The sequence below is a fragment of the Colossoma macropomum genome, unplaced genomic scaffold, assembly GCF_904425465.1.
Source record: "Colossoma macropomum unplaced genomic scaffold, Colossoma_macropomum, whole genome shotgun sequence".
NCBI classification, from domain to species: domain Eukaryota; kingdom Metazoa; phylum Chordata; class Actinopteri; order Characiformes; family Serrasalmidae; genus Colossoma; species Colossoma macropomum.
Genome location: NW_023494875.1, coordinates 1 through 14,611, shown reverse-complemented (window position 1 = coordinate 14,611; position 14,611 = coordinate 1). Strand labels below are relative to the sequence as shown.

Below are 14,611 nucleotides of genomic sequence, written 5' to 3'. Positions count from 1 at the left end.
CAGCAGTGAGAGTGAAAAGCAGGTGGCGTCAACAGTGGTAGTCGTTAAGTATCACTACACATACATATTTGAGATGATTCATCAAACATTTTGTGCCTCCATACCAACCTCTTACCGCAGATTATGCATGCAGCATTTTTCTTATCTTCCGATAATTTAAAGTGCATACTTCACATAAGTACACAGATGTTTCGAGCTACACAGATGTGCTTTTGCACTTCGTTGCTTTCTAAAATGTGTCATGATGCAATTTATAATGCTAAGCAAGTGTGAACTGAATTAGAAGCGTTACAGCAAGGGGTCCTCTAGTAACAGCAAAGCCTGACCAAACTGACTCCCACTGCCAGTGTGCTTTTTCCTGGTCAACATAGCAGATGAGCAGTTGGATGAGGCTCTCACAAAAATGGTTTGCTCATATAAACATATATATGACACATCACTTCTTCATGCCGTTGGAACAGGAAGCAGCTCACACTCTGTTATCGTCCACAATAGTTGTGGCTGTTGGAATGACCAAAGATCTTGTTCTGGTTTGTCCTCTATCGCCCCCTTGTGTATTGAGCGTTTTAACCCCCCACAGTAAAGTAAGAGCCTGTATTGGCTTTGTACAGAAGGGCCATGCATTTGCAATGCATTGGCAGGGCATTGGCGCTTGTGTTCACTTATTTCTAACCTTAACCATCTTTGCTCTTTTAGCTTCAATAGGCACACTGAAAGCATGTGCATTTTGTTGCGCTCTGAGGTGAGGTGCCATGGATGCATAAACTAAACAAGATTTAATTCATTTATTTTTGACATTTTCCATATAGGAACAGCCTTTGTCCTTTTTAAAGGTGTTTGATGATGAAAGGTGTTGTAGTTTAGGCCATAATTTTTGTGTCTTGATAAAAAGACAAATCTTCCAAATACTAAACACAGAATTGAATACCAACGTAACAAACAAATACCCAAGTATTCAAATTATTCGGGCCAATCCTAATTACATTGCTTGATTGCCGACGGCTGTATTCTCTCCTACAATATTTATTTAGCATTTCATGCCAGCTGTCAGCATCCTATAAAACTCAGGGGGGAAAATGTGGTTTGAGTCGATGTATTTTTAGTGCCTTTCCTTCTTACCCAATGGAAATGCATTAACCTTCTAATAAGAACTCATCATGTAGCTCAAACATGGCATGAAGCAAACAATTTACTTAAGTCCCAGGTTTAATAGGCACATAAACAGGAGCCATTTTAAAAGCTGTTGATTTCATGCCTAACAGGATTACAGTGCTTCGTTTTGCCTTTTGGAGAAATGGCAGCATTGCATACTAATAGCATTGGCCCCCCTACCATGCGGCTTAAGTGAGTCCATATGTGGCAGTGAGATGAGTTGCTTTTTTCCCCCCTTATCTCTTAAAGATGTGTGTCTCTTCCCCCTCACCTCCCACACACACATACACACACACACTTGCGCACAGCCCTAGGTACTGCGGAGTCTGTGTGAGGTGGCTTCTCAATGACCTCATTATGTATTTTTCCCCAGGTACTCTCCCCACGACTGTACTTGGACAAGTTCAATCCCCTGACCTTGACGACTGGAGCGAAAAGGTTTACAAATTCGAAGGCAAACCCCCCAGGTACTTTGATCTTTTATTGAAGTTTGGTTCAAACCCTGCAGTGGCAGCTGCCACTTAACAAGGAAGGTGATGAGAACAAAGAATAGAGGAAGAGAGAGAGAGAGCGAGAGGGAGCAAGAGACAGAGACAATGTGCAGAGTGTGATTTCCAACACCTCGTGTGCTGGATGCTTTTAATAGTTCATCAAAAATGAGATTCAGAATTCACTCTGAAGCAAGACAGTGATTCTCGTGTTGCGGTTGATGAAGAAAACTGATGTGTGACGGACGCTCACTCTAATGAGCAGCGCATGAAATAGTGAAGAGCATCACACCGAGCCTGCTGTACGAGCTCCGTGACAGACGTGACACTTTTCAAAAGGAGCTAAGGGAAAACGCGTGTCAATATCCGTACAAATAATGAATGTCACGTTCACTGTCCTAGGCTGTTGCCTGTCTGTTTTCTCCAAAAGAAGCCCCTTTGAGATGTTCTTTAAGGTACTCACGCTTGTTAATTGGGATAATTAACACATTAATACATTAGCACTTTAGCGCAGCAGCTTAGTGACTTTTGGCACTTACAGCGTCTCTTCGACCTGGGCAGTGTTTCATTTGCTTACTTGACAGTTAATTACCTAATTTGGCACCGGAGCTGAAGGTCACCAGCGACGTGGAACTCAATCGCTGTTATGTGAACATGACTGCACCTTTTAAAATCTAATTTGAACGGCAGCCAGCGTGAGTTTGCCGACCTTGGCGCATGCTGTCCGAGGCGATAAACACAGCTAAGCACAGCTGTAGTACATGCATCGTAGTGTAGATGTCTGTAGGGTGATGTTAGGAGGACACCCAAACAGTGCCTTGATTCAAGATGTTTATTGATGTTTTTCCTTGTTAGTAGGCCTGTTTGATTCCAGACAAATTCATGATAACACCTGATAAATCTAACTCTTTTCAGCTTCAAAAGAAATCATAATGATCTTTAAAAAAAAACATTGAACAAGTACAAAAAAAGTATTATTTTCAGAAGTTGAAATTTCAGGGTTAGGGTTTTGGACGGCCACCTCCCAATAGAAAGTACCCTATATATGATAATTTTGTATATATTTAGCTTTTTACTATCCCTATTAATGCCTTGGATTTGAATAGATCATAACATAATCCTTGTAAATATCTCAGTTCTGAATATCTAATTAGTTTTAAATAGTTTTTTACTGTGGGACTTCTGTTCGAACTAATTCAGAAGAATGGTTCAGGCACTTGCTCTCATGTTGGTCTTAATTATATCAATAGTCTTGCCAAAGCATTGCTGGAATAACAAGAACAAACATTAAGGCTTTGAAAGTGTTATTTACACTGAAAGCCTGAGTTACAATTTAAAAAAGTTAGAAATTATCAAAGAAAACAAAACAGGCACTGTTTATTAGAGCACACTACTGTATGATGGGCAGTTTGTCAGTATTAGTTACAGTTAAGCATGTTATGATACAATTTTATGATGTATTTTAATGCACTTTGCTTCCTCTCTCTCTCTCTCTCTCTCTCTCTCTCTCTCTCTCTCTCTCTATTCTCTCTCTCCGCTTTACAGACAGTTCATTCTGAACCAGGGCACTGGTCAGTTGAGTATCAAGGGTGGCACCCCGGCCGGCTCGTACAGCCTGCAGGTGCGGGTGGCAGATAAGATTTGGCCTGACGTCACCTCCACGGCTCAGGTGAAGGTCAGGGAGCTGAAGGAAGAGGCCCTGCTCAACGCTGGCTCACTACGGTTCTCCAGTGCGTGAATTAGCTTCTTAACTACTCATTCACTCACAGCAGCACTCAGTCACACTGGGGATCACATGGTGGATCAGGGCTGCAACATTCTTCTCCTGAAAACTGTCATTAAAGCAATGGCTCGGACAGTCAATTTACATAATTTTCCAATTATGCCAAATGTGGTTGATCAGCTAAGATTGCTTCTTTAGTTTTACACTATTGCTACACAAATATGTTTTCTCACAGCTGGTGGTGTCTGACGCTGACATACTATTATCCATTTTAAAACAGAGGTATAGACAAAATTGAGACTTCAAAATGACTAATACTATTGTTTAACTATGCAATGTGCTTTTGTCCATGTTTATAGATGACAATATGTCATACAGTGTCAGAACCCAAATAAGCAAGTCTGTTTGGGATTACTTACCAGCTTGATGCGATTTGAAGCAAGTGTGTGATGATTCAGCCATGTAGTTTGATGTAGTATGATGAAGGCATTTCCTCAGACACTCTCTGCCGTTTGAGTAGATGACGTCACTAACACTAGTGGTCTGCATGGGCATTAAATTGAAGCACGAACCTGTCCTGTACCCGTGACTTTTAGAGCTGAACCAACTAGGCCTGACCGGTACTGGCAAATGAATGTGCTAAGAAAAAAACAGAATGAGCAATGAACCAGAAATGAGCGTGCTAAGAGACAGATTATCGCATACACGTTTTTACTGTGCTTTGCTTTGTTACTAATTGCTTGATTTGATCAACAGAAATGTCTGGAATTGCTTTATTTTCAGTATATTTTGTGGAATTGCTCATTGTACCCAGCAGAGAATAGCATTCACCTCTGTTTGACTGTTAGCATCATTTGCTTGTGAAGCCACTTTGAAGTCAACACATCCCTCTCATCATCCATGGTGTGAATGAGACTGTACTGTTAAAGTTCACCCTAGGTTTCGTTCAGGGCCACATTCATCCAGGGCATGTTCTGGAGCTTTTCTGAATGCATAGACAGAGAGTGCATGCATGAGAAGAAACGAGTGTGAGTGCATGAAATTTACATAGGAATGTTCCTTTAAAAATTAACTAAAAAAAATCAAACCAAACCAAAGCTCAATCTTGTATCTATAAAAGCAACCCGAACCCAAAACTTGTCTGGGCCGCCAGGCCCGGGTTGAGTAGCAGGCCTCTAACTAACACAGATCCCGTTAAGTAGTGCTGGTGCTGAGCCATAGCCTTTGTAGTCCTGCTGTATTTTACTCTTCATGGTTAGGTGCTTCAGCAATATATTCTGATACTATATTGTATTCATAGCTTTTGTGCTTGTGTGATTACATAAAGGACTATTTCCCAAAAGTTCCAGCTTTAAGGGCCCATATCCTGCTTTTTACTTGTATTTTAGGTAAACACATACAACATTCGTGTGGTTTTGTGTATTTTCCAACCTCTCCTTATCCCTTAGAAAAAAGCTGCTTGTGTTATAATGCCTTTAATACTGATATATGTAAATAACATCTGTTCTGATTGGCTGTCCTGCATTACGCCTTGTTCAAATGGCAGTTGAATGGGTGAGCTTAAACCGCTGCAGACTGAATAGGCAGATATATGTCAATGAATTTATTTTCATAGATTCACAGAAACAGTTTGTAAAATAGGCTGTTTTTGCAGCTTAGTTTCTATATGTGGACTGTATGGACTGGGTAGCGATTGGTATGTTTTATAACCTTCACATACTACATCAAACTCTTTTATTTAAAAAATGCAAAGAATTTCATGATATGGGCCTTTTTTAATCTGTTATCAAAAATTCCCCAATGGGGAACTGAATGGTGATTCAAGTTGTTTTGAATGGGCTGATCAGCACATTTCTTCCCCCAAAGCTTCCGTTGCTTTGTCACCTACATGAAGGTTGTGGCTCCAGTGCAAACTTCAGATACCAAGCATGTCTTGGCTGATGAGTTTACATTTGAAGAAAAAAAGTGGGGTTGTACAAATTTGATTTTTTTTTACTGGAAATATAGTTTTAACCCTAGCGAACATGTTTGTTATGTGCAGATCTGACAGCAGAGGAGTTGTTCCGGATATCTGATGGCAGAGAAAGTCTTTACGAGCGTCTGCAGCGTCTGCTGTCAGAGCTGTTGCAGACGGACCTGGAGAAGGTGCACATCTTCAGTCTGGCCAGCGGCACTCAGCCCAACCGACAGCACCTCAGCGTGTGGTTCGCTGCCCATGGCTCTCCCTACTACAAGCCTGAGAAACTCCACGGCAGTGTGGCCATGCACAAGACCAAGGTGACAGCCAACACACGCACAAACACAGTTTGTATTCCTGTCCACATCCATTGTTTCACATCTATGACCACAGACAGCAGCTAACACATTACACAGGAACATGCAGTGACACTCCGTTCGAGCCTTTATGAATATTTCATGGCCATGTAAGGTAAGAAACGACAGAGCGTGGCCACGGCCGGTGAGCTGAGAAAGGAGGGAGGGGAGCAGGAATGGAGGGAGAGAACAAATGGCTGTGTAAATCAGGTGTGTGAGTGGGAGCTCCTCTCAGCCTGTGTGGAGCTGACCGTCTCCTCCAGATGAATGTTTACACAAAGTGCTGGAAGCTGCTCTGACAGCTTTTCAAACGCTTATAATGAATGTGAGGGACTGACTGCACTCACACATGGATTTTAGCCGTTTTTACACACATACACACTCACACTCACTCGAACAGTCACAGCTCAGTGTGTGAACTACTTTCTTTTTAATTCTTATACTGAAGCAGCAAAAACATAATATTCAGCTGTTATCATCAGTGTTTGATTTACTCTGTGATGCAGAATGCGGTATCTGACATACGACTGAAATCTCTCTCTTTCTCTTTCTCCATTGTTCTCTCTCTCTCTTGCTCTGTTTCTCTTTCTCTCCCTTTTTATCTCACTGTCATTCTCTTTTTTTCTCTCTTTATCACTCTGTCTGTCACTCACTCTCTCGCTCTCAATTTGTTTCTGTCTCTAACTCACTCTCTGTCTCTCCTCTTTGTCTGTCCTTCTCTTCTCCATCCATCTTTCTCTCTCTTTGTCTCTAACTTTCTTCCTTTCTCTTGATCTCTCTTCTTTTTTGTTTATGTCTTCTTTTTCTATTTTCTCCGCTCTCTGTTCACCCCATTTCTCTCTCGTGCTCTCTCTCTGCCCCCCCTTTCTCTCTTTCTCACTGTCTCTCTTTTGTCTCTCTCTTTTTTGTTACTTTCTCTCTCTCTCTCTCTTTCTCTCTTTGTTTCTTTTTCTCTGTCTCCTTCTTTCTTTCTGTCTCTTTTTCTTTTTGCTGTCTCTCCCCTTCTTTGTTTCTCTCTCTCTGTCTCTCTCTGTCTGTATCTCTCTCTCTCTCTGTCTTTTTGCTGTGTCTCTCTCCACTTCTGTCTCTCTCTCTCTCTCTCTCTCTCTCTCTCTCTCTCTCTCTCTCTCTCCCTCAGTTGGAGTCAGCTCTGGGTGTGACTGTTCTCCAGGTGGGGGTGAATGAATGTGCGTACACAGACTGCAGTCATGCAGGTGGCTGTTCCAGCAGGGTGACGTTCAGTGACACTCCTTCAGTTCTGAACAGTGGAAACGCCTCTCTGGTGTCTGTTTCGGCTACAGCCAGTGCTCAGTGTGGCTGCCTGGCCAGGGAGAGCAAGCATCTGTCCTGCTCGTCCTACCCCCGCAGCCCCTGCCTCAATGGGGGCACCTGCGTGGACAGCGAGATGGGCTACAGGTACTGAAGCATTTACTGAAAGTATGACCACAGCTCTACTGCGATGTTTCTTTATTAACATCAATATTTGTTTGCTATCTTTGTTTGGTACTTATTTCCTATACTCTTTAAATTGTGACAGTTAATTATGTGATGAATTACATTTACGTACAGTTTATATGCTGTATGGACAGATTCAGGTCTGCACTTCTAACATTCAGCAAATGTGTACCTTTATCACTAATTATAACTGCGACTTTTGAGTCACCTCCATTGTGAAAAATCTTGACTCAGTAAGTTTCCCTAGAAAGGAGCATTTCACATCAAACCACTCTGGACAACTTTGTTTACCCATCTAGCTTAACCATCTAATTCTGCTGAAATTTTGAAAAATTGATGAGATTCCCCTTTAATTATGTGCGATCACGTCTTACCTAGGTGCAAGTGTCCCCCCATGTTTGATGGGCCAGAGTGTCAGCAGACTAAGCACACATTTCTTGGCGACGGCTACGCCTGGTTCCCTCCCCTAAGGCCTTGCTTCCAGAGCCACATCTCTCTGGAGTTCATCACGGAGGCAGCCAACGGCCTGCTGCTCTACAACGGCCCCCTCGGCGTCCTCCAGCCTGGAGACAAAGAAGACTTCATCTCACTTGGTACATTACACAAACTCCATTAGACTGTATTGCGCTTGTCCTCTGCAGTGTCTGTTTGTGTTCCAGCCTGTAATGAAAAGTCCGAAGAACCAGCGAGGCGTCATCCAGATAATGAAAACGCCACACACGATCGATACCATCATGATTTAAGATTTTTACATTGCCCATGCAAGAAATTAATTTCCCTCACCAATTAACTGCAGCAATATAATCGATGGGTGACAGCAAACATGGCTAAGATTGAACACTTAGTGATGAATGGGTCTAAATGGAAATGGGTCTGTGGTCAGCACTGGAGGCTGATGGGATCAGCACCGAAACTGACCCTCGGTGAAGGTCAAACTTTGCTCACATGCCGTCCTCTCTCTTCTGTCCTTTCCAGCAACTCATACACTTCCAGACAATGACCTGCAGTGGCCTTAAATAAGCTGAGCTCATGGGTTTGATACGTGTTGCCTGTAGTTGTGTAATTATCAGGCTGGCCCTGTGCTCTCCAGATTAGAGTCAGAAAATCGAACTTGACCACCAATTGATTGCACTGAAGCATTTTTCGCCACCAGGGGTCAATACAGAACCTGGAGGCCGCGCTCGAGTCCAGCAACTGCGTCTGGAGTGTGATGTTGCACACTCTTACATGAGTGATGTGTTAGTCAGTTTGAAGATGAAATTGGGTTCATAAAAGTGATGAACACTGGAGTGTAAAAGAGAATCAATGAACAGTTTACAGTAAACAGCTGTAATCAACATCTTAATACACTCAGAAATTATAGAACTCTCTCTCTCTCTCTCTCTCTGTCTCTTTTTCACTTTCTTTCTCCCCATGCATCTCTCTCCCATATGTCTCTCCCTCTTTCTCTCTTTCTCTCAGTTTTTCTCTCCATCTCTCACTCTTTCTCTTCATCTGTTTCCTACTGTCATTTCTCTCAATTCGTTTAGTCTCTGACATGATGTGTGACTGACATGCGCTCTCTCATTCGTTCTTTCTTTCTTTCTTTCTTTTTCTTTTTTCTATTCTGCAAAATTTCTCACTCATTCTCCCTTCATATCTCTCGATTTCCCTACTTCTCTCCTTTCTCTCTCTCCTCTCTCTCTTTCACTCTTTCTCACTTTTTCTCTCTTTTTCTCTCCATCTGTTTCTCTCTCTCTCCTTGTCTCAATTTCTTTCTTTTTCTTTCTCTCCGTATTTTACTCTCATTCTTCATGTGTATGTTCCGTTCTCTTTCTCATTTCTCTCTCACTTTCTTTAGTCTGACATGGTGTGTGACTGACATGCACTCTCTCTTTCTTTCTTTCTTTATTTATTTCTTTCCTCCTTCTCCTTTCTTCATCTCATAATATATACTACATTTGTTAAAAGTTTTTAATAAACTTTTTTCGAAAATATTATACGTTGAGGATATATTAAACGTCTCTCTCTCTCTCTCTCTCTCTCTCTCTCTCTCTCTCTCTCTCTCTCTCTCCCCATCTTTCTATCTATCGCACTCTCTGTAGAGTTGAAGAAGGGTGTTCCGTTGCTGAGTGTTAATCACGGTTCAGGCACTCTCACTCTACAGCTTCCTCCTCAGGCCTCCGTCAACGACCGTCGCTGGCACCGTCTCGACATCATCAGCGACGGCAAGGTAGAACCTCACTCAGAGCCACAGAAAGAGAGAGAGAGAGAGAGAGAGAGAGAGAGAGAGAGAGATTTAACACATCTTTATTACATCAATATAATTACACCTTTATCACAACAGATCCATCCAGATATATGAAGTTAAAACACAGTTAAAACTTGAAGACTAGGTGAGAATCATCATCAACACGGCACAGTACATCATTCTGTCCCCACACATCGCTGAACACCTCTGCCTGGTCTACCAGCCTATAATACTCATATTCCACTCTAATCCGCCCTGCCATCAGCCACTTTAACATCAGCTCAGGATTCACACAGCCAGCACCTGTGGCCTTATTTTTTCTGGTCTTCCTTATAGCTAATTTTGCTGTCCCTACAATATAATTTAAAAGACACATTTTCTTCCGCTTACTAGTCCTGTACTTCACCCCAGTAATAAAACTTCTATCAGAGAATTCCTCGCTGAAAGCATCAAAACAAACTTTTAAAAACAAATACAAACCTCTCAACCTATCACAGCGCAGAAACAGATGCTCAATCGTTTCATCCTCACCACAAAATCTACACTGTCCCCCCACTGATGGATTCATTTGGGCAACGTGTCTGTCTGTAGCTATTGCCCTGTGAATAATCCTCCACTGTAGATCGGCTGAACGCTTCTCTATAGGGGGTTTATACAGGGACCTCCACCTGTCCCTCAGGAGGTCTAGCCTGAACAACTCCAGCCACCTTATCACTCTGATGCCGCAGATCAGTCTGGTGTGCAACTTTGACACAGGCATGGTACAGAGCCTTCCTTGAGAGCGCTCGAAATCCGGAATGTGAAACAACGTTCCAGGTGGGAATCCACCTGAATCGCCAATGTGACCTCCATGCCGGCAGCAGACAGTCCTCTTGCTTGCTGTCTCTGTAGCCCTCTTCTTGCCATCAGTTCTCTATAACACCCAGGAAGGGCTGATTTTACCTCTTCCAGCAGTCTAGCGACCACTCTGCATGACTGTAGTCCAGTCACCTCCCCGAGTTCTACGGGTGACTTCCACCCATTGACGGCCATGCAGTGCCCCAGCTTTGTGCACCCCTTTCTCAAGAGGCATGCTCTCATGCTAGCTGAGGACAGAAGTCTGGTCTGTATCACTGGGTTATGCACTAATGGTTCTTCCAGTATCCACTCTGTTGAACTTTGAACATCTCTGGACACCTCAAAAACCGTCTTCCAGACCAGGAGAAGAGATTGGTAAAAAGGAGTGAGACCAGACAGACTGACTTCAGCCAGTCTTATCCAGAACAGCTGAAGGTCATATCCCAAAGCCCCTGCCCTGTGCAGGATTTTACTGGCTGTTTGAGTCCACGGTAGATCTCTCTGGTAAAGCAGTCTTATTGCTGATTGCAGCCGAAAGGCCCTCACTCGGCTCCGTATATCCACCAGGCCTTGTCCTCCTTCCTCCACCGGCAGAAAAAGCACAGCTGCCCAAGTCTAATTTTGTCCACTCCAAAAGAAATCTACCGCTTTCTTCTGTAGCCTACCAATCAGCTCCTCAGGAGGCTCTAAAACCATCATCCTATGCCACAACGTGGAGGCAACCAAGTTATTCATCACCAGCACTCTCCCCCTGTATGACAACCGTGGTAATAGCCAATTCCATTTAGAGAACCGGGCCGATACCTTCTCCACCATACCCTCCCAGCTTTTCTGTTGAAATAAACCATTCCCTAAAAACACACCCAAAACCTTTAAAGCCTCCCTTCCCCATATCAGCCCCCCTGGAAGTTGAGGAACTTCTGTGTCTGCCCAATGACCAATTAAATACCCTTCACAATTACCCCAATTCACTTTTGCCGAAGATGCTTTTTCATAAATCTCCAAACTTCTCTTAAGTCTCCCTGTGCAGTGATCAAAACTGTGACATCGTCTGCATAAGCAGACAAAGAAACATGAATCCCATGGGGGTCTTTTGTTATAGGTATCCCCTTAAGATCTCATCTCAACCTACATAATAAGGGTTCAATCACAATACTATATAACTGACCCGACAAGGGACAGCCCCGCCGTATACCTCTCTGTACTGGCACCTTCACACTCAAAGCCCCACCCACTTTTATATGCTGACAGATGCATCAGCATATAAAAGCTTAAGCCAAGATACAACCTTATCTCCACATCCAAATGCTGTCAAAGTTTTAAAAAGATAACCATGATCTACTCTGTCAAAAGCTTTATCTTGATCAAGTGATAAAATCCCTAATCTATCATTATTCATTAAACTCAAATCAATTACATCCCTCAATAAAAACAAATTATCCATAATCGTTCTCTCTGGTACACAATATGTTTGATCTTTACAGATCACAGAGTCTAAATAACATTTCAATCTATTAGCCAGACACTTAGTAGTAGTGTAGATAGTATTTTATAGTCCACACAGAGCAGTGAAACAGGTCTCCAGTTCTTTAAAAGACCTAGATCTCCCTTCTTGGGTAGTAGGGACAAAACTGCCCTCCGACAGCTAGTAGGGAGCAAACCAGTCTTCAAGCATTCCAGTACCACCTCATAAAAATCCTGTCCCAGATCTGTCCAAAAATGTTGATAAATTCAGCTGGTAATCCATCCACCCCCGGGGATCGACCAGCAGACAGTTGCTTCACCACCGCTGTAAGTTCTTCAAACGTAATATCAGCATCCAGCTTCTTCCTCTGACCTGGACTCAACTGTGGAAGATCTTGAAGAAGGTCTGCAGCGCTGTCAGAGTCACAGTCCTTAGCACCATACAGTTCTGCAGAATACTGCACCGCCAGCCTCCTCATCTTAGCAGGGTCGGACGTCAAGGTCCCATTGGTGGACCTTAAAAAAGTCATCTGCTTCTGTTGTACAGTCTTTCTTTCTAGATTGAAAAAATAAGCACTAGGTGCATTAATGTCCTTAATCGAGCTAATCCTCGCCCGTATTAAAGCCCCTTTCACCTGCTCTTGTAGATAGAATCCCAACTCTTGTTTTTTTTTCCGCTGGCTCCCTATGAAGCCCTATTCTACTGTTTCCAATTATTTGTTTCTCCAGGTTCTCAATGTCATGCTGATGAGGCAGTATGTGCTGAGTAACTTTGGCAGAAAAGTCTAATCTGTACCTTCCCTACATCCCACCACTGACTCAAGTTTTCAAAAGAGTGCTTCTGAGCTTTCCACTTATACCAAAAAAGTGCAAATTTATCACAAAAAACACTGTCTTGTAATAATTAAACATTAAAATGCCAGTAGCAATTTGCATGTGTTGTAGCCGTTACTCTTACTTCCACAGTGACCATATGATGATCGGAAAACCCCACAGGAATTACCCCTGCTCTCACCACCCTGTTGTTAAAACCTTTGCTTACATAAAATCTATCCAACCTAGCCCCACACACTCTGGAATCACCTACCTTTAACCATGTGTACTGCCTCACTCCCTCATTTTTATCTCTCCATACATCCATTAAACCACATTCAGACTAAACTTGCAAGTTTAATACTAGACTGACTATGTGGTTCCTCCCCATTCCTATCAATTGTGAACTGCGTAGTGCAGTTCCAGTCCCCCATTACCACACACATGTCTGCATTACTATATCCTGAAAGAGCATGGTGTAAATTTGAGAAGACCTCTAAATGCTCAGTGCCCTTAGTCGGTGCATATACATTCACAAAAAGAAAGGAAAACCCCTGATCTCAGCTTTGATTAAAAGCACCCTCCCCTTCACAAGTTCTGTGGTTGACTGCAAAGTCACATCTAGTGAATTGGAGAACAGCACAGCTACACCTGCACTAGAGTTAGTCCCATGACTAAGAGTATAGGAGCCCTTCCACCATATTCCCCATTCAGTTTCATTTTCACTATCAGAATGGGTTTCTTGTAGAAAAATTATATCAATTTTCCTAATCCTAATTACCTCTGAGAGCATCTCTAACTTGTTCCTATCCCTACCCCCATTCATATTTAAAGAGCCCACTCTGAGAAGCTCCACACAAATAAAGGGAAAGAGGAAGGACAGACCCAGAGAAAAGACCAGAGTTAAGAAGTGCACCTTGTGCAGTGTGTGCATATTATTTTTTCAGTGAAACAGGGCCTTTACCCCTCCGTAATTTAGTTAAGAACTTTTTCAGCCGAAATCTCTTTTTTTCACTCAAGGCATCGTATCCAACATTCCGCTGAATCCGCACTACTGAACAGACAAATTTGTCAACACCCGGGAAAAAATCCTTTACATCAACCGCCCTACCAAAAGTCTCGTCCAAGAAATTCAGAAATTCCAGAAAGCACCGAGCATGTATCCTCATCACCCAATTCCTCTTCACCAGCTGTTACGTCTTCTACAGGGGTGTCTATTATAACTCCCTCCTGCAAAACTCCCCGATCTAAGCTCACCTGTATCTCTCCGTCTCCCATCTCTGAAACCCCCTGTTTACTAGTCCCAGGCACCTGTGACTCACGCAGCACAGGATCTGCCCCCCTAACCTCACATATAGCCTCCTCCCTGTTAACTTTATGCGGACACGCCTGTCTCTTATGCCCGACGTCTCCACACTCAAAACACCTTAAGCTCCCAGTAGTAGCATGAATCATGAACGACCGCCCTTCATGCCAAACTCTGAACGACACATCCAAAGTTGGATCGTCTAAAAACATAAACACCTGCCTTCTGAAAGACAGCACGTGCTTAAGGGCACTGTTTTTACAAGCAAGCGGAATCATTTTAATCGAGCCGGCAAATTTCCCAAACCGGGACAGCTCGCGCTCAATGTCAGCGTTCAGAATGAACGGCGGTACGTTCAAAACAGTGACTTTCATTGTTGGAGCAACAAGCGGTGAAACCGCGCAAAACACTCCACTCACCCTAACCCCACTCTCAACCAAGCGGTTCACCAAGCTCTGCTCCTTCAGGAAGATCACCACAGCTTTGTTCATCCGAGACGCAGAGACTATGTTCTCACAGCCGATTAGCTCCCCGACTCCCAGCAGAACCTCCTCCACTGTCTCTCCCGACCCCGGCTCACACCTGACCCCGTGACGGAGTGACAGAGACGGCGCCCCGCCACCGGGGAGAGACGCCATCTCCACACACCGCCACGAAGTTTTCCCGCCAAAATTACCAAGTTACCAAACTATCGTTCACTATCCGACACTGACACACTGTACAATAACACGACCAACAATACCCACTTTAATAACAGTCTAACACCGATAAGAGAGAAAAAGAACAGGATCAAAGCCCAGAAACCCTCTCACCACACACCTCTACCTCCA

The 14,611-nt window shown here is 43.3% G+C and overlaps 1 protein-coding gene across 1 annotated transcript in view; it reads left to right on the top strand.

Moving 5' to 3' along the window:
* LOC118800367 (neural-cadherin-like) overlaps positions 1-10,252 on the top strand; it is a 168,919-nt gene extending 158,667 nt beyond the window's left edge. Inside the window, exons 19-25 of the mRNA XM_036560570.1 lie at positions 1,526-1,619; positions 3,186-3,370; positions 5,405-5,640; positions 6,815-7,092; positions 7,510-7,724; positions 9,216-9,343; positions 10,118-10,252. Of these exons, the coding sequence (XP_036416463.1) occupies positions 1,526-1,619; positions 3,186-3,370; positions 5,405-5,640; positions 6,815-7,092; positions 7,510-7,724; positions 9,216-9,343; positions 10,118-10,252 (1,271 nt within the window). The remainder of the gene's footprint in view (positions 1-1,525; positions 1,620-3,185; positions 3,371-5,404; positions 5,641-6,814; positions 7,093-7,509; positions 7,725-9,215; positions 9,344-10,117) is intronic.
* The last annotated feature ends 4,359 nt before the right edge of the window (positions 10,253-14,611 follow it).